Below are 21,921 nucleotides of genomic sequence, written 5' to 3'. Positions count from 1 at the left end.
AAATATATAAAACATATCCTTTTCTATATAATTTAAAAAAATATATATGTTTTGATAAATTAATAAATCATTTTTATTTAATTAAAGACAAATTTCTAAAGAAAAATAATTTTTGTTACGATGGCTAACCTGGATTATTTTCTGTTTACACTGGACGCTTGATAAACTTCAATTGATAAAATAAAAATAAACATCTTGGGATATTTTAAAAGTAAAATATTAACGTAATATTGATAATCTAGGAAAGCTAATGATGTAAGAAAAGATAGTTAATAATCTTAAAATGAACTTAAATGTATATAATTAAAAACTCTTAATAATATTATTGGTTTTGTTATTTTGTTGGTTTATTATTGTTTATTAATTTATTTTTAAATATAAAATAAAAATATTTTATCAAATATAATAATAATAAAATCTTAAAAAATAATTTTACTTATCTTTGAACATTCGATCATAAATTTTTGTTTAATTAATAGGTAATGTTTACTAAACATATAATCATATGGGTGAAACTTTAAACGAACGAATAGATAATTTACGTAAACGAAGTAGATTTTTATTAGCAGAAGTAGATAAGAATTCTAAGAAAGTTAAAAACGAAATTAAAAAATTATATTCCCAAAATTTGTGAGTATTATTTAATGTTATATTTCATATTTATTACTAATATTTTATTAATTTATAAATTTCAATACTTTTTTTATAGGAAATGTAGAGAAGATTGTAAAAATCATGTTGACAAAATAAATTCATCAAACTTATGTTACAAGAGAAATAATAAATCATGGAAATTAAGAAATGATTCTAGCGGAGTGAGTGGAGCTTTGCATTTAGATTATTTCCATAATACCACTAATCAAACGGTTACATCAATGCCCAATACAACGAATGTCTCAACAACAAAAAAAACATTATCTTCAAAACATCATTCTAACAATCAGCACTGTTTGGATATTCGCAGAAAACCAGTAAAAGGATGTTATTGCTCTGAATTAAAAAAAATACAACAAAAATCAACAAAAACACAAAGTAAATCATGTTCTTCTAGAAAATGCAAAAGTCATATTCTTCCTGCTATAGTAATAGAGAACAATTATGAAAAATCAACTATATCTTCACCCATTAGTTGTGAAACATTGAGAAGAGTTCAAAAAATAGATTATACACCCAAATCTCAATTTTTACGTAATGTCAGAAGCAAAATTTCTCTCTTGCAATCGGCAGCAGGAGATTGTCCACAGATCTGTTCTAGATCACAGTGTTATCATGAACTTATGACAAAAAAAGATACATATATTACTCCAGATATTTGTAAATCCATAGATCAATTGAAAACGGAAAATAAAATTCATGATTTAACAAAATCAAAAGTTAAGGAAAAATATTCAAGTACTGAAACTATAGAAAAAAGTGATAAAGGAATTCAAGTATGTTTAAAAAAAGAATCAAAGTCTTCTTCAACATCTATACCTTGTGTACCTAGTATAAATATATGTAGTATAAAAAAAACAAAAGATAAAATATGTGAATGTCAGAAAGAAAATTCCAGAAATGATTTAGAAAAATGTGAAAACTCTGTGAAAAAATCATTAGACGAAATTGAACAGAAACATCTTTCTGATAAAGAAATGAGAGATTTAAATAAATTTCGTGAAAAAAATTATTTTGACACGCACGGATCTCTTGATATTTTAGTATCATCTAAATCTTCTGGTTCCTTGGAACAATATTTTTTAAACGATAGATTATTTCCTGAACGATCAAGAAAAATTCATAAGAAAGATTTGGTTGTAACAATGCCACCTTGCGCTACTACGCAATTCAAACGAATACATTATTTCCCTAGATATATCGTTCATCAAGAAAAAAGTAATTTTAATACAATTGGCAAAAAGAAACGTTGTCAAACCTGTCCTTTGACTGGCCATGCCATAGATCTTGGTATTACAAAAATAAAAGTACCTTTGAACAGTTTAGCCCTTAAGTATCAAAAACGATTACCTTAATCAAAAAAATTATTTTTTTATTGATATTAATAAATAAAACTAAAAAGGAAATAAAGTAAATGAAAATCTTAATAACTTAATTATATCTTTTTTTTTTTAACATCAACACAGAATTCTAAAAAGTCCATTCCATTTACTTTATTCCAAATCTTTAATTTTGTATATATTTTTGAATATAAATTGTAATAATCAAATCAACTTCACATATTTTTACTCAAAACATAAGCAAGTTGTAATTGAGATTAATAATTATATAATCATTGAGATTATTAATGTCTTGTAGAATGTATTTTACAGTTAAGTTTTATGTAAAACTCTCAATATGATTTAAACAAATATTTCGGATTGTTGTTGCTTTTTACTTTCATAAAAAAGAAAAAAATAAATAGTGATATATGATATGGTATATTTTATGTATATTATCTTATATATGAATAGAAATCATTTTTTTCTTCATTGGATCTGATGATTCCCGCAATCTTGGTAAGTCGACAATCTATAGTGAGTTCAAGTTCGTCGAATGAAAATTTCCTTTGAATAAAAGATATGAAATTGTGATGCAATTTTGAATATTATTAATTATGTTTATCAATTTTTATAAATATTTTATAAATATTTATTTGTAATATTGATTCTTTAAATATATAATTATAATTTTAAATTATAATTTTTTATTTTAAATATATTATATTATTTGTATGATTTATATATATATAATATATTAATAATTGATATAAAAATAAATTTTTTTATTAAATTGAGATGGAATAAAAAAAAATATGAAACTATAATTAAATTTGGTAAGGTATACGTAATGATTAGTAATGGCACGTTAAATTATAATAACAGAGAATACCGATCACGATATAAATAATTAAATATTCGTTTGTAAAATAATGAACTTGTAATCGTTGATTTATTAAATGTCGATTTCAATAAGAGATTAGCGTGGAAGGAATGCTTTTCACACATAAAATGTAATTTCACATTTTCTCAAAGAATAAAAAGTTAAAAAATAATTAAGCGCTTATCTTAAGAATTTATTGAATTTAAAGTTTCAAAAGTTTGTATAATGATTTTAAAAAAAAAATAATTTTTAACCAGAGACAATTTTATACATAAAAAATACAAAAAAATCAAATTACACTATTGATAATCAATTGATAATCATTTCATAAAATTAATAATGAATTTTCAGTTAAACAAAAAATAAGAATAAAAGTAATTTATCATTTTATAATTTGTTTTCTCTTACTTTTAGATAGATTATAAGAAACAATGCATATTATTGCATAAATTAAAAATAAAATGTTTGTATTTATTTTTTCATATTCATGATGAATGCTTTCAACAAACTCATCCTTCATCCGATTAAAAAATAAAAAAAAAATGAAACGAGAAGTGCACTTAAAACTGGTTACCCTTGGTTGGATATTATTAAACTTATTTTTCTGTCTAAATACTATCTTTTTATTTCTCATATATATTTCATCGAGACTTTAATCAATTATTTATTTAAAAATAAAATAAAATAAAATTTAAATTTTATGCTATAAAATATGCTATTTTAATATCATTCAATGAATATTGATTTTTTCATAAATTATTATGATTCATTTCCACTTTTATTTACTTTTTATGACCTTATAAGTAAATTTTTTTTAATTTACATTATATTCCTGATGAAAATTCAAGGAGGTCCATTGAAATTTGATAAGGCTAGAGAAGGGAATGAACGAAATAAGTAGAATAAATTCTTCCTAATGCGTGAAATAAATAAAGAAATAAATTAAGCGTTTGAAATAAAAATATCATCATTGAATAATAATTTATCTTGTTCCAACTAAAAAAAAAAATTAAATTAAATAATATTCATCTTTTCTCAGAATTCTTTTACTTCCTCATGCAAAAATTTGTTTGCATTAATGAAAAAAATATATAGACAATTTAAATAATTGTTAATAAACCTTACCTAACATTCTTATGAAACATAATTGTACTTTGAACTCGATTCAACAAATTAAATTATAAGTAAAAAAAATCAATTTTCTATCTATTATTTCAGTTTTCTTGTTTTTCTTTGTTTTTTTTTTACTTTTTTATTCTTAATGTCTTAAATAAAAAAAAATTTAATATTTATCTATTGGTATGAGTTTTTATTAGATAGTTATAAATTGTAAATTAGTTAGGAACATTAAGCATGGTATTATTCAATTAAAAATTACTAAAAAGATAATATTCATGCAAAAACGAATGAAATCCATATTGCATTTCAAATAATGTAAACCAATTATCCTACTTATAATTTCAAATGAATTGCGTCGAATTACATCACTGATGATTTGATGTGATTTTTTTATTACGATTTATCTATTATCCATTATTATTTCAATTTATTCATACATTGATCGTACAATTATCAATAAACTTACACTCTATTATTTTTTTATTATTATCACTTTTATTTTTTATTTCTCATTTGTTTTTCTTTTATTTAATTACTATTATTTTGTTTGATTTTATTATATCGACCATATAAATAAAATCATATTTTATTTATATTGGAAACTACTCAAAAGATCATAAACAGTATAAACAAAATTTAAAAAAAAGATAATCGAAATTATTAGGAATTGATAAGTTAAATTAAATTGTATTTAAATTTCTTGATTATATGCAATTTTGTCATTATTTAAATAATTCATAGAATATATTAAACATCCTTCAGAATCTTGTAGTATTATTAATTACCAATATTAACGACACATTCATTTTTCCAACATGTCTTTTGCTTTTGCATTATAATGTATTATAAATGCTATTGAAATTCAATTAAAATTTCTGACGTATTATGTTAACGTATCATAAAACATATCGTTTAATATAGAATATAAATAAAATTAAGAGATTTAACGAGAAAAGATCGGTTTAATGCAAATGATTAATTAACATCTCTTTGTAAACGCGAAAAAAAAATATAAGAATCTATTAATACACGATGATAGTATTATTCAAATTTTAAAAATTCAGGACAATTTTTATAGATAAAAAAATTATTATAATAATATATATTACATAGAATATTTTTAAACATTTTTTTTTTCAAAATATTGCTTTCGATATTTTAATTATAATAACAATCAATGATAATAATCATCTATAAAAAAAAAAAAAATAATAAAATTTTGAAAGTATTTCTCCTAACGTAATCTCGTGTTTTATTCATAGTCGGCAAAATGATTTTGAGATCAGTGAACCTTGAAGCAATTTCTTATGACCTTGAACGCTTAACCTTGTCAAACGTTCTCAGTCATCTTGGAGATGACATGATGACATTTAAACCGTTCATCTTATGTCAATGTTATTACGTATCTGTTCAATGTTATATCATTTCAATCATTAAGACGATCTCGCAATGAAGATAATGAGTTTCGTTTCGCTCCAAAAATGGAAGAATCGAACGATGGAAGGATCGATCGGCCGTTATAAAAAATGTAGATTTAGATCTTGGTTGACAATTTCATTTGAGTCAATGTCGTTTAAATTTTTAACCGAATCGAGACACAAGAACGATCATATATAAAATGAGGTGGAGATTAATTCTTAACGATATATTACGAGATAAATTATAATTTATGAATAGAACAACGATTTTATGCGATGAAGAAATGATTTTACAATGATTTTAGAATGGAAAAACAAGTTTTAATAGTGAGGAGGGAATAATTTTCAACTTGTAAGAATAATTATGGAATGAAGGATAAAGAAAAGATATAGTAAATTTGCGAATAAATTGATTTTAAGTAATAAAAAAAAATTATTTTAAATGCTAAAAAAGTTCATGAAATAATATGATTTCAAATGGAATGATTTTATGGGATGAAGAAACGCTTTAGAATATTTATATAAATGGGTAATTTTACTTTATTATGAATAATGAGAAAATAAAAATTTCATTAATTGTAAAAATATGAAAAAATTTAAATTTAGATAAATGAATCTAGAATTCGCTGATGAGAGAATAATTTTGATCGATGAAAAACACAATGTGTAACATTGTAGTGTAGAAGGATGATTTTAAACAATGAAAAAGTAATTTATACTATATAATTAGTAAATTTTCAACAGTGATCCTACGTGACAAGAAGCACGCTGCATTTAGGGAAGAAAAATTAAAATTCTATTAAAACCTATCAAACTATTGAAACGAGATCCTACTACCTAATGATATTATCTTTCCAATGAAGTACCTCATTATGGATCTTTATACATATCTTTCCTCCTTAATGTATCTTGTTGATGAAAATAACTTAAATATACTTGACTTTTCAAATTTTTTGAATAATTTTAAAAAAATATTTATTTACATTTTGAATTTAAATATTACGTAATTAATTAAAATACTGTAATTAACCTGATTCAACTCATTAACACTTCACAATATTTTTTTTAACAAATTTCCATGTTTTACGTAGATATAATTATATATGATATAATTTTTTTTTTTATTCGATGCAAATTTAAATGAACCTCAACGGTGTTATGTGTTTGTCTAAATTCTTCTTATTGTTTTGTTTGTTCTCTTAAATGATTCACTCACCAACGATTATACGTCTAGACCATTTAAGAGATTTTCTTTCGGATATTTCATTTAAAATTCCGATGCAACAAAAACTTTTATTTCATTATTTTGTTTAATTTAAATTCTATGGATGATATAACATTGTTATTTACTTGTATTTTATATTATTTTTTTTTTTACATTTATTAACAGAACTTTAATAGAAAAAAAGTTATACCTTTTGTGTTATATTGTCATAAAAATTTTTTTTAAAAATGATATTTGTAAAAATTAGTAATAATATTTATTTCACATTATGGAGGAATTGTTTTAATTAAAAAACGACAAGAAAATCTAGAATGTTTCATTAAACTTGTAATAAATAATTCATAGAGTAATATTATGCAATATAAAAATCTTCGATTTATTTCATCAATCATTATTTATTTTTAAAATTACAAATGAGAATGTAATAAAATACATTATTAATTCCTACATTATAAATATTTAATATTATAGCTGCTTGAATTTTAATTTAAAATTAAAATATTTGACTGTAATAAATGAATTCGTTCAAATCTTTTACACGCATTAAATAATTTTTTTAAAAAAATTCTTCCTCCAATTATTTGAATCAATTGCAATTGTATAATTCAAATATAATTTAATATTAAATTTTATAAAAATCCAATTTATATTATAAATAAAATTGAACGTTTCTTTTAGAAACATTGTATAATATAATTGTATAATATAATTTAATATTAAATTTTATAAAAATCCAATTTATATTATAAATAAAATTGAACGTTCCTTTTAGAAACGTTGTTAATTCAATAATCAACTTAGATTGACGAGTTAATCATAATCGATAGAATACTATAAATAGTAAAAATCTTTTTCCTAAAAAAAAAAAAAAAAAAAAAAAAAAAAAAAGGAACAGAACTTTCATATATAAAATATTCTGCATTTATTTTCAAAGTGATTGAATGTTTTCAATTGTGTACAAAACAGTATACACAAGTATATATACACAGACTATATATACTGTGATCATAGAAAAATCTTTCTATCTTTTTTAATCATGTTTGTCAATATCTTTTTGTAAATATTTAATCAGAAGATTGTAAATATTTAATAGAAGCTAGAAAACAGAAAAAAGTATCGAAAAAAAAGACAGCAAAAAAAAAAAAAAAAATAATAAAGGAAAAATAGATGCAAAATTATGAATTTACATATATTACAAGTATATTTATTCTTTATAAAAATATAAAAAAGAAGATAGAAAAAAGTAATAATTCAATCTAATTGAATAAAATAAGAATAAATGAAATGTAGAAAGAAAAATGCACGAAAAAAAAAAAAAAGAAAGAAATACGATGTTTATTGAGAATTTTTTTTCATAAACGAGAGCATTGTAATTCTTTTTATACAAGGTACAAGATTTCCTATCGATAAGATCGGTATTGATATCACCATTTATCATCAGCACAATGAATAATCGTCTCGAGATTACATTAAAAGTAATTCACTACCACCACAACAATATCTTCGCTCTCTAGCTTATTTAAAAGATTTTTTTGCATAATTTCATGGGAAGAGAGGTATACGTAAAGTACTTGGCCAGGTAAGTAGTGGGGCGATCCTTCTGCTTAAATAGACTGCATCAATGACCGTTTCTTCCAGTTCACCTTCAACAGTCCAAAGAAATTTCCATTCGGAGAAAAGAACAGTTGTTCATCGAATTTATCATGGGAAGAATAACAATAATCAGATTTTTCGTCTTGACAACAATGTTGATGATGGCCATTGCTGTCGAATTGCGTGAGTACTTTTTATATTTTTTTTCATTTTAATAATTGATCGATATTCAAAATTAAATTTCGAAGATCTCTTTAACTCTTTAACTCTTTTACGATATATGTAATAATTTTTACTAATTCCTCTTCGCTATCAAAATGATCCTCTCAAAATGATAATATTAAGAAAAAAAGAATGACTTTTATTAATGAAAAACTATAACAAATTTTAAAAATAAATTATCAATTGTCCTTTCAACATCCAGTATTTTCTATTTAAACAAATTCTATTATTATTTTATCCTGATTTCTCATCTAATAATCAGAATTAAATCAGAAACTATTAAAAATCATTAGTTTTCTCTTTGCACTGTTATCTGTGATAGAAAATCTTAAAATTATTTTATGAAATATTTAATTTTCATAAAAATTAATTAAAGGATGTGGCATTGCTCTCGAATTCCATTTGTGCTTATTTCAATACAACAATCTGTTATTAGTATTAATCCAGTAAATATATATGCTTATTAATCAATGTATGCAACTTTTAATACGATAAATAAACACTGTAAATATTTTTTAACTAAAATATTTTCGATGATTTTAATAATAGAATAAAATAGAATAAAAAATTCATTTAAAATAAGATACAAAACCAAAACCAATGCATATATTCAAATGTATTCTTATACTAACAAACAATAAATATATAAATATATATATTGTTTGTTAAACATATTTATTTTACCCGTACTTTATTTGCTCGCTTGTTAATTCACTAAGAATTAAGCAGATACTTTTAATCCACATCTATCTACCAAAATCTTGATAATCTTTATTACAACACACTTGTAAAATATATTTTGCAAGATACATAATCTATAATATATTTTAAAATACAATACTTCATATATTTTTATCAAGAAAGTTACATTATGAGATATTACAAAATACGTTATATAATATATTTCTAAAAAAAATATTATTACAATAACGCTCGTAATAACATCAATGATATATCTCATTCTTGAAAATTTTTCACCATTTTATTTCAACAAATACCGTTTGCAAATCGTTGCACGTGGATCTAAAGAAGGAACATTAAATGTCAATGTCAATGGATAATAAACAAACAGTTGTTACGTAATCATAAAGGTAAATCGAAAACCGTCTCATTTCCACGAAACGATCGATCGAAAAATCATTAGAGCACATACGTTATATATGGATACATGTAGGTCTGAAAGAGAAAGTCAACTCCGAGCTTCGTAACTGGTGTTGAACTTTATTGGATCCATTGCAATGCAATAACTTTTTACGTAATGCTTACATGCGACATTTTTTTCATTTTTCCTCCCTCTTTTTCTTTACATTCTTCACTGCTTTTTTTTTCCTTGTAGCGAATAATTGGAGGATATGCGACAGATCGTTACCACAAAAGGAATATAATCAGTGCATCGCCGAAGCTGTAAGAGACGCGGTCGTTTCATTAGCCGGAGGTAAGAATTTGCAATTTTATAAGATAATAAGTTTCAATTCTATTTATTTATTTTTTTTCTCTCTCAAATTTATTCGAGTTTATCAATTAAGAGTTCGTTTTGTTTCATTCGACCTTTCCTTTATTAATGTAAAATTTTCGTTACAGCATTCGTTGATATTTTATCCTCTGTTTCCTTTTTTTTTTTTTCTTATTGCGATACGAAAAGACAAAATTTACGACTTATGAAAATTTATAAATCATAAAAATTCGTAAAAAAACATAATTTGATTGACAAATATTTAAAAAATATATATACATATATTTATTTATTACGTATCGTTCGATCGAAAGAATAAAAAGTGTCATTTTCATCCGATACAACTATTATTATTGGCAATAAAACATTCAATGTTCGAATTAATTATATTATTAATATTAAGAATTAATATTAAGAATATTATTTAGGAAATAATAAAAGATTATTGTTGACACATTAATTTCATTAATAATATCAATTAACCTGAAAATATTATTCAATAAACTAGTAAACTATTTAAATCTAAATCTATTTGATCATCAATCATCTCTATTATTGCACAAAATCATAAAAATCATACTGAATAATCATTATTTGTCCAGTTACGTAAACACCTTCATCTGACCAATCGTGACTGCCCACTTTAACATAATTTTCATTGAGAAGCTAATATCTTTAGTAACTATAAAACACTAATTTTCCGCGAATATTTCTAGCATTTCTAGCGTTTTAATTCTCCATTTCTTTTTTTTTTTTTCAATTCGCGAAATTTCAATACATGGTAAAAGTCGATAATCAATTCTTTATTTTTAAAAATTATTAATAATAATAAACGTGTTTGTTCTCATATATACATAACTTTTTTTACAGTTTTTTTTTTATTTGTATCTTGATATGGATATTTAAATATTTCATAATAGCAATTTTCATTGAATAATTTTCACGTATTGTAAATTTTTATAATTATAACACATTTCTTCGAAGAGAACTCTCTTCTCATCTACTTGGTTTATTATCTCATCAATATTTTTTCTGCATGTATTGTAATTATATTTTATATATACTACTACTATATAAAATAAAATCTCTTTATCTCATTTCTCTACAAATATATGCTAACAATATATTATCAATTTTTGTTAAAATCTATAAAGAAACGTAGCTTCCAAATCAAAGAATTCAAAGATCTACAAAGTGTTATTTTATCAAGGAGTGCCAACTGAAAAAAAATCCCAAGAATATAACAACCCTTTTTCGAGAAATTTCCAACCTCTTTCTCCCCTCGAATTTTCGATTTATCAATATAAATAAATTAAAGTCGCACTGAATCCCCGTTGATTTCACCGGAGCAATGCATGCTGCGTTTCCTCGAAACAAGCATTAATTTCTCTGGCATAATCACGCGTTGTAATTTACAGAAGTTCTCCTTGACTCGAGTCGGCCGTCCCTTCGCTTTCTAGGCTCCTCGACAAAAATTCACGCAAAGAGACACTAGAAACATTCCCACCCATGAATCACCCAATCTCTTGTAACTTGAAACAAAATATTTGAAAGAAATAACGGTTTTTCGAAATATTTCAATCAATTATTAACTTGGTACATTAATAAACGGTATATCCTTGAAATTTCCATTCATAAAGATGCCGAGTGATTCTGAATCGTATAAGTGTATATACGTACGTACTTAATAAAATTCATGTACCGTTAATTTCTATTTAAATGTTTGTGTATCTATTTATGAATGTCGTATTAATGCGATATTACCGAAGTAAAGATATTCTAAAATTTGAATAATTACGAATTATATTGAATATTTATTTATATTTTTTAACACACTTACTTCAACACATTGTAATATATATATTTTGTCCATTAATGTTGCAATTATTTTAAGTATCTATTCGATGATCGTGCATGTACTTATATATCATTGTTCGACTCTGACTACATTTCTTAATACGGTATTACATTTAAAATGGTCGTTACATCATTGAAAAATGCAAATGGAACGTGAGAACACATTTTTTTTTTCTTTACTCTATTTACACTACAATTATAGCAAGAATTATTATTACATTCACTTCTTTGAAATTCTCTGTTCGAGGTATTGAGTATTGAGATTGTAAAGGCGCGTAAAATTAAAAAGAGAATATTTTTTTGTAAAGGTTTGAAGAGTTTCAAAATTCTGCCGATCGAGCCATTGGCCGTGGACAGCGTGAAAATTGGAGAATCGCAAGGATCGGTTACTTTGAGGCAAGAATATAAAAATATCAAGTTATACGGACTTACGAAAAACCTTGAGATCAAAAATTACAAGTAAGTTCATTCATTGTTCGTTAAAAAATTTCGAAATTGATTGACTTTCAAATTTCTTCAAAAAAAAAAAAAAAAAGAAATATATAAATATAAATTTATTATTTTTAATTCGAATATTAAATATATCATGCGATCGATTGATTATAAATAAATTTATTGCTCGCAAAGATGTTATATGTTAATTTTATTATTATGATACACGAAAATAACATTGCAAAAATAATTCAATACTGTAAAGTTCAATATTTAATATAAATGTCACATGTAAAATATTATGCAATGATTCAAAAGAATTTCATGTTTTTATATCGAATTTATGCTTCACTTTATACTCTAATTAAAATTCGAATATGGATAAAACCGGTATACCGAATACAGTAACAAGAAAAATATAAATATCTCGCTGGTAACGAAATGTTAAAAAGAAATTTTTCTTAATCATCTATATAATTTATAAATGTAAAAAAAAAAAAAACAATTACGATGTACATATATGTATATAAGTCATAAATATAAAATTCAGACTCAAAAAATTTACATAAGATACGAATAATTTTGGTTGATTTACGATATTAATTTTGATTTAAAATTATATCGTGTACGATGAAAAAAATTTAATCTTTAATTATCGTATTATAAAATATCATCACGCGTTGAAATATAGCATTGAATAAATTGAAGATATATTGGCAGAAAACGTTCAGTCAATAATAATAATAATAATGTTGGCTCTTCAGCATAGACTGGGATAAATGTATACTGTCATCGGAATCGTACAATCCTCAAGTAGATTTTGTCGCCGATTACAAAATCGAAGGAAAAGTGTTGCTTTTACCTGTCAGAGGAGCGGGAAAATCAAACATAACTATGTGTAAGTATATTTATTAATTTTCTTTTTTTTTCTTAAAATTCAAGTACAACTTTGTAGACGAATATAAAATTCTTCGTCATTCTACAGTTCATTCTAGATTTTTCTGAAATATTTTAATTTATTCTGTCTACAAATAAAAAGTAAAAAGAATAAGTCGTATAGATATTGTATATTCACAGATTGGATGTAAATGTTTCGTTAAAAAGTGGCAAATATGACAAGAAATGACGAAATGACAGAAGATTGATTTTTTGTTCGATGTAGGATAGAATATTATTTGATACAAAAATTATATTTAAATAGATAAATCACTAACGTGATTTATATTGAAATTAATGATAAAACCTATATAATTTATCTCGAATGAAAAATTAATCCATTGCCATTTTGTATTTCTATTATATGTATATTTAATAAAATGCTGACAAAGTTTTAGACAAAACCTGAGATCATTTATCACTTAAACATTTATTTTATTCAAATATATCTAGATGATTTGAAATCACACAACGACATATACTGCGAAAAATACGAAAAGAACGGAGAAACTTACTTGAGAATCAAGAAGCATGCGGTGAAATTCAATCCTGCTAAAGTGAAGTTGCGATTTGAAAACCTGTTCGATGGCAATAAGGAACTGGGTATTTATTAAAAATTATTGCTGCAATTATTGCTCTCTATTTACAAATATCGATTTTTAATAATACGTAGAATATTTATATTTCTGAGACACCTTTATAAAGTTAAATTTCTAAACTGTAATAATAAAAGTCAATTCTGAAGGCTGTAATAGTAAATATAAAGGTAGTATAGTTTAGTACATAAATGTCAATCTATGATATACACAAATTGAGATCTATTAAGTCAGAGATAATTTAAATGCAATCTAACACTTTTGTACTGACTCTTATTCATTTCATCTTCTAGATCCTTTAAGAGTGTCTCACGAATATAACACTTTGTATAAATATTATTAAAAATCGAATCAATGATTAATATTGAAGTAAATAAAATCGAAACGAACTTTCTTCCCTCGATTTTTACAGAGGAATAAGAGAAACAATGATGTTTGTGATAAAATTTAAAGAACGTAATAGAAAAATTGAAATGCATAAAATAATTTTTATTCCAAACGCATCGCGATGTTTTCACATAAAATTATGCGAGGGTTACTCATTAGAAACATTATTTACGTACGAGTTTCAATCGTGCAGGACGATTGTTATTCCGCTCGTGAAAAAGAAATATAATCTTGGTTATCTGACGAGGTCATCCTGTTGAATAGAAATAAGAATAATGCAACGTCGTCTAGTTGCTACACCATTAACCGTTCATAAAATATCGTTGATCTCGTGTCAGATTAGTCACGGTTGCATGAAAATTATTAGACAAACGTTTTTGTTTCTTTAACTCTATGTCACCGACAATATTTATAGCATTCTGATTTTATTTTTTACTAGCCTTGGTTAATGATTATATTTATATAAATTACATGTACAAGGTTCGTTTAGATTTCAAAACTTGTCATTTGATTCGAATTTTATAGAGATTATAAATCGATGAATTACGATTATTGCATAATTGATCTAACTTAATCATAATAATTTTTTTGACTTAAATATATATCGATCTTACATATAACCTTTGACAGAAAGTATTCGATCACTCTTTAAAATCTATAAATTTTTGTCTCTTGTTTCTGCATTAAACTATTTGGAGAAAATTAGCATATACATTTTACATGTATAATTAATGATAAAAATTTACAAAATATATTATTTAATAGTTCATTACAGACTTAGATAAAAAATTTTCTTTATAATTGAGATCAATTGCAATTTTTTCAAAATTTTTCTTATATATCATCTAATAAATAAACTTAATTTTTCTAATTAAAAAAAAAAAAAAAAAGAAATAATCGAATACTTTTTGTCACTCGTATTAAAGTTAAATTACGTTTGAAATATAATATTTTGATTCTTTTTTTATAGGAGAACAAATGAATCGGTTTATAAATGAAAATTCCGAGTTACTTTTCAAAGAGCTGCAAGCCGCTTACGAAGAAACCTTCAGTCTAGTTTTTACGAAAATCGACAACGAAATCTTCAATCGGGTGCCATTCGATAAAATTTTTCCACCAAAATAGATCGGAATGAATTTTTCTCGCCAGGAAAAATGTTTTAGCAACGTACAGTATAATAAAATACGATACAAAAAAAGATAATTTCGCAATGTACCAAAAATTTGTATGATTAGAATTATTTGTATGTGAAAAAAATTTTTACAAATTATATTCAATTGTTATTGTAATATTTTAATATAATATTCTCTTTCTTTTCCTTTTTCTTCTTTTTCTTTAATAAAAAAAATATTTTTATTGATTTTTACATACCTATTTTGTCAATCATTTAAATCCTTATTAATCCTTCCTCAATTGTATTATTATTTTAAATTCGTAATTTTATTGAAAAATTCGATTCTACTATATTTATATTTACATTAAAAATGAGAGGAATGATGTTTAATATTTCGAATTATCAAAATTTTTTTATTAATAAATATGTATTTTGAAAGCTAGAAATAATAATATATAAAATGATTTATGAGGTAATTTAATTTATGATTAATGAAATAAGTGATAGATAGAATCGAACTTGTTTTTTCCAAGGTTTAAAAACATTTATGACAGTATTTCATTTGAATAATGTTCATTTTTTGCAGATTTTATTTAAAATTATACCAGTTTTATATATATATATATATAGAATAAAAAAAATTAATTATCATTAAAAAATATTTCAGAAAAGATAAATTATATATAAATAATATATAATTATAATAATAATATATAATTATCCGTTTAAAGTAATTTGAAAACATTGATCATAGACAAATTAAACGATAATTGAATAAATTGATACGAATCGAATATTTTCGAGATGATTGTTAAAATTTTTTAAAAAAATTAAATAATTTTTAAATTATACATTAAAAAAATTTTATAATTTTTAAAAGAATATTTAAATTCAAAAACAATTTTTCCAATCAAAAATAATTGCAAATATCATGTATGAATAGATGATGATCAAAGATATTTTAACAATTAGTTAAAAAACAATACCTTTCTAGAAACTAGTTTTTTTTAAATAGTTTCTAGAAACAATTTTTTACTTTTTATTTTTGTCTCGTTAAATTTTCCTTAAAAATTCTTTATAATGATATTTCAGAATATGAAACTAGCATAAACGAAGAAAAATCCAAAATTATAAATAACGAAAAAATAAATTTAAGAAACGAATATTCGATGTTATTCCTTTTCACTTACTTTATCGATAGAAAGATTATTATTTACTTATTTTTAATTTATTACAATGTTATTTATTTATTTATTTATTTATTTATATTTAAATTTTAAAATCATTGATAATGAATAACATTCGTGTCGAGTATTCGAATAAAGAAATACTATAATTTTTTATACTATTTTACAAATTCGTCATTTTAGAGATATATTATAAAACAGAGAACATAAAATCTATATTACTTATCTACCAAAGATTAACATAACTAACGGTTTTGAAAAAGAAATGATGAAGAAAATATATTCAAATGTCACGCGCCAAAATAAATATAAATAAAAAGAATAAATAATGAGAAAGAGATTGAAGTAGAATAAAAATTAGGAAATTAGCGCCATCTCTTGAATATCTTAGATGAAATTAATACCATAAGAGAAACATTTTATAGGATTTCATATTTCCTGTTCTGAAATACCGACCACCAAAAAGTGTTTCTTACGCCCTCTGCGACTTTCTACGATGAATATAGAAACTATATTCAATAAATTGTACAAAATGATGAATATATACATACTAAATTTATTATATTTAGTATCTATATTACGAAAAAATCCTCATTTACGAAAAAAAGTATCACACAAATTAGAAATAAATTGACAAAATACAATATCTACGAGACAAAAATAAAAATCACAATTTATATTATAAATACAATTATTTATCTAATTATTGAAAATATGGAAAAACACTTGCTTCAACAATGTGTAAATAATTATATTATAAATCCAGGAAAAAACAAAAGATATAAGAGAAATTGTTCAAAACCGATAAAAATATTTAATAATAATATATATAATGAACAAGCTAATAATAGATACTTTTGATATTTCAAAGTCAAAACGAATATATCTGAAAAGATCCTAATAGTGTAAAAAACTAATCGCGTGCGCAGCCAATCAGCTCATATTATTGGCTATAAAATTTATAACCGTACCTGAGATAGGATTATGAATAATATAGCAAATAATGATGATTTCCCAGGTCTCACCACGTGGAGGTTGCTGCGAATTGGAGACCCACCCTATCCGCGATCCCATCCACCCTCCTTTGCGTAAAAATTTATTTAAAATCAATATAATGATAAATTCCTTCCTTTTGACCGTAAGATTGCAAAACGATCTCTGATCGTTTCATCTTTGATCGTTGTGCAAAACAAACGGTAAAAGGAGTTTTAAGAGAAAACCGACGCGATAATCTAAAGCTGAAAGTAAAAATTAAATTACATCTTATAATTATATATAACTCTATGTGAAAAGACACATACAGACACATACAGGCACACATGATATACATTACTTCATACATATATCAATATTTTATATTTTCATGAAAATAACCTATATATAAAATATTGATAATTACGAACTTTCAAACAAGAACAAAAAAAGGAATTTCTCACAGAGAGTTATATTTATTTTATTTAACCACCACCATAATACCACCATTTTCAAAATTACTACAACTACTACAACTATTATTACTACTACTACTACTATGCATGCACTTACAAATAAATTCTACTTTAAGCAATATTTCTACAGCATCTACTAAGCAGTTCTACAAGCATCTACTTATATTCTACTTATATTTTAAAACTTATATTTATTAGAAAAATTTCACGAATCCTTAAACTTGATTAATTAAACTTAAACTTAAAAGTACCTTAATTAAACATAAAAATATTTTAATTGTAAATATATATTAATACAATCCCTAAGGAACATTGATACAAAATAGATTTACTTAAATCTATAATTCTTTCTAGTTTCTATTAAAATTATTCCTTAAATTCTTCTTTAGCATACGTCTAAAATATCTTCTCTTTTATAATTTCAAGATTTGTTTAGGGAGTCCATCTACAGAAAAATCTCAATGAAATCAAGGGAGATTGTACGAAATACAAATATTCTCTATTGGTTTTACACTGATCTCTGAAACAAATAACACTACAAAGATTTATAAAAATTTTATAATATAAAATACTTTGATAGAATTGATTCTAGATTTATACGATTTCTACTTACATAGAAATTAAATATTTTTCTCCCATTCTAACTTTGAAACTGTACTATTTATCTGAAACCAGTTTATGGATAATTATCTGTAATAATTCAATATGTTAATATAATTATTCATGATATTGTAATTAACCTAAGACTTAAGGGGCCCCTTCTACAGTAAAATATAATTAAATATAATTAAAGAAGGAAATCAAAGGAAAGGGAAAGGAATAATATATGAAATATGAAATGTCTTGGAGTTCTTCAATTACACAATTCCACAAATGTTCCTGAAACAAACCAAACTACGAATAATTAATAAAATATCACAAGATATAATTTCAAAAAAATATTTGAGCCACCAATTATTAATTGACGCTTCCTGAAAGTTTATCTATCTGAAACAAACTTATTTAAAGGATTAATAAAAAAAGAAAAAACACTATCTAAAATAATTTAAAAAGATAAATTTTAATAAACATTATAATATATTTATAATGAACATTCACTATTATTTAATTTAAAAAAATTTAATATTTATCTAATTTAAAAAAAATTAGATAAATCTTGAACAACGAGAAATACAAACATATATAGATATGTAGATATTACAGCAAAATTTTCTGTAACAAATTGTAGAATGTAAAAGGGCGCTGAAAAAAAAAAGCATTCAGTAGCCAGAAGGGCTACTAAAATAAGAATATTTTCCACTCGATATGAACCCGAGCAAACCGCGAGTGGAATGTTTATTTTATCGCAACACTAATCAACTAGTATTTTTTTATAAATCAACCGCGAAGAGTGCTTTTTTTTGTATTTGCAATATTAATAAATTTTCAACAAAAAAATATATATATAAAAAGCTGAAAAATTTCCGAAAATAATCAATTATTTACGCAACACTATACTCTATGCACTCAAATTTAAACAACGCAACACTAATGGCGAGAAATCCAGTGGTCTCCTTAATGACTGCTGTTGTGCGATCACCTTGTAGCGGCTTTAGCCACTTAATCGGTGATCCAGGAACAGGAGAATGAATATTTCCACAATTCCAGTGGAAGAAATTTGGGCATTTAATATTCGCAACACTACTCGAACAAACGCGAAGAAATTTATCAACGTTATTTTTTAAAACAAATTTAATCATTACTTTTCTACATTGAGAACGTTATTATTAAATAAAAAAAAATTTAAGAATTTAATCAATGATATTTTAATATTATAGGAAATTACAATAAGTTATAACAAAAAAAAACGCGATATCTTATAATTCGCAATATTAAAAATATTATTAAAAACGCGATTTTCATTTAACACAACACTAATGCAAACGCGATTCTCATTTAACGCAACGCTAATGCAAACGCGAAATTTAAAACGCAACTCTAATTCAACCCGTTATTAATCAATCGCAACACTAATAAAAATCGCGATGCCCATGATGACTGGTTCTGGATGATGGGCCGGCATGCAAATCGGCCAGACAACACACAACAATTACTACGTATACTAAAACGAGCACAATGACAAAATAGTAACAATGACTTCCCATCCTTTGGACCCAAAACAGACCCAAAAGATGAGAAGCCATTCGGTGCAGCCCCTCTTCGTGACAGTTTGTCGAGGCCTCTTCGGTCTTCCTCCTTCGGGCGCAATGCCCGCTGAAACTTAAATCTAGGCTCGAGATTCACTGATCGCAAATCAAAGAAAAAAAGAAAAAAAAAAAGACTAAGTCGCGGAAGCTAAGCGCGCATGGACGATCAACGATCTCGAAGATCATCGATCGTACACGCGCAGAATCTCGAGCGCAACGTTCGTTTCGAATTCACCTCGCGACCGCGACCGCGGAAATTCGAAAAATCGACGAATAAAGCTAAATACGAATGGCATGCTCCATTCGCATATTGCAGCTTCATCCTCCATTTTTCAAATTATATTTCCTGAAACAAGTTGTCACGCGAAAACGCGCCTACCCGACCAGAGACTGTGACAACTTGCCCGGCCCTACCTACTTATAATTAACAGACACACCAGAAGTATACTACCTATCCTACCTAGCCCTATATTTAAAAATATGGCAAAACAGGCATACCAACACATTCATTCTACGATTCTCACGCATAACACTCGGGCGCAAAAGCCTACACTAGGGAAAGCGTCCCGGGACGCCTCCGACACCCGAGCTTGGCACACAACTCGCACACTCTAACTTTACGTACCATTTTCCTGAAATCGACTCACGATGGCTAGTGACCATTGCGTCAAATGCGATAAAAACATGTATATTTTAATTTAATTATAAATATTTATTATTAAATGAAAATTTGATCATTATTATAATTTGAAAAATAAGAATTATAATATCGCGTACAAATATTGTTGTTGGAAATTGTAATGATATAATCGTGAATATTTTAAATGTTTCAAGTTATATCGTGTCATAGAATGATAAATGAAACGACGCAATTCCACAGCCTAACCACACACACATAATGTGGAAAATACGTCGTGCACGATACACTAACGCATCGTCAGTCGCTAAAAAATGTTTATTAACTTATAACTAAGGTCATCATGCCCATCGCCTCTCTCCCACCCAAGTAGCACTTGGGCACGTGAGTGAGATCCTGGCAATAGACATGGAAGGGGTTAAACCTGAAAATCCTGAGCTAAAAAAAAGTATTAGTGTGAATTTAACGAGCTAAAATTATATCATTTTACTTTATTCTTTGATAAATATTTTATTTAACAAATTTAATGAATTATTGAATTATTAATTTTAGAAAGTAAAAATACGATAAAAAAGATCTTTATTTATAATAATTAATAATAAGAAATAATTGACTCTAAATAAAATATTAATGAAAATAACCTCAGGCGATCTCTTCATCAAGGCATATATTCGAAAATAAAAAATCAATGTACAAAACTTTTTGCCCTGATTCAGAAATCTACCTGTCGCGAAATATCTTCTTGCACATAATATTTCATACATTTCTTTTTTACGGAGGAAATTAAATACTTTTTGATTTAATTTAATTTAATTATATATTTAAAACATATCAAATAATTACATATTATGATTAAAAGTAAAATTGAATTCGTTTTGTTACTACATTCATATAATTATTCATATATAGTTTGATTCATATAGTTGTTTAATTTTTATTTTACAAATAATTACAGAAACATTTTCAACTATAAACAATCAAACTAATTTGTATCGTTCATACTAATCATATTAAAATAATTACATGTACATTATATAATATTAACTATCAATATTATCTTAAAAACGCGACGTGCAAGAAGATCTATCCTGATCTAATAAATAAAAGACAAAGAAATGTTACTATTCACGGGTATAATGAATACCCGCGGTCATTGTGCTCGTGCAAAAATCTACGTATACAACCAATCACTCGTGTCGATTCGGATCTTTCATCCTACGACATGATTGAATGATCGGAGGTACATAAATGCATG

At 24.7% G+C, this 21,921-nt stretch overlaps 2 protein-coding genes across 2 annotated transcripts; both read left to right on the top strand.

Moving 5' to 3' along the window:
* Positions 1-112: 112 nt before the first annotated feature.
* LOC100577221 lies at positions 113-2,592 on the top strand. The gene is made up of 3 exons (XM_003249520.4): positions 113-255; positions 480-630; positions 710-2,592. The coding sequence occupies exons 2-3, from the start codon at positions 506-508 to the stop codon at positions 2,007-2,009; spliced, it is 1,425 nt and encodes a 474-aa protein (XP_003249568.2). The 5' UTR covers positions 113-255; positions 480-505; the 3' UTR covers positions 2,010-2,592.
* Positions 2,593-8,276: 5,684 nt separating this feature from the next.
* On the top strand, positions 8,277-15,383 carry JHBP-1 (take-out-like carrier protein). Its single transcript, NM_001011640.1, is given in 6 exon segments — positions 8,277-8,394; positions 9,770-9,868; positions 12,052-12,202; positions 12,940-13,073; positions 13,565-13,714; positions 15,065-15,383. Coding segments are annotated over 6 exon segments (762 nt in total). The 5' UTR covers positions 8,277-8,321; the 3' UTR covers positions 15,220-15,383.
* The last annotated feature ends 6,538 nt before the right edge of the window (positions 15,384-21,921 follow it).

The sequence above is a fragment of the Apis mellifera genome, linkage group LG7 (genome assembly GCF_003254395.2).
Source record: "Apis mellifera strain DH4 linkage group LG7, Amel_HAv3.1, whole genome shotgun sequence".
NCBI classification, from domain to species: domain Eukaryota; kingdom Metazoa; phylum Arthropoda; class Insecta; order Hymenoptera; family Apidae; genus Apis; species Apis mellifera.
The sequence above is the reverse complement of the archived record's forward strand: the minus strand, read 5'-3'. Positions and strand labels throughout refer to the sequence as shown.

Excerpts from the sequence above, each read along its gene's own strand:
- LOC100577221 (XM_003249520.4), top strand. The coding sequence starts at position 506 with ATGGGTGAAACTTTAAACGAACGAATAGATAATTTACGTAAACGAAGT. Across the intron at positions 631-709 it reads AAATTATATTCCCAAAATTT|GAAATGTAGAGAAGATTGTA; the intron begins GTGAGTATTATT and ends CTTTTTTTATAG.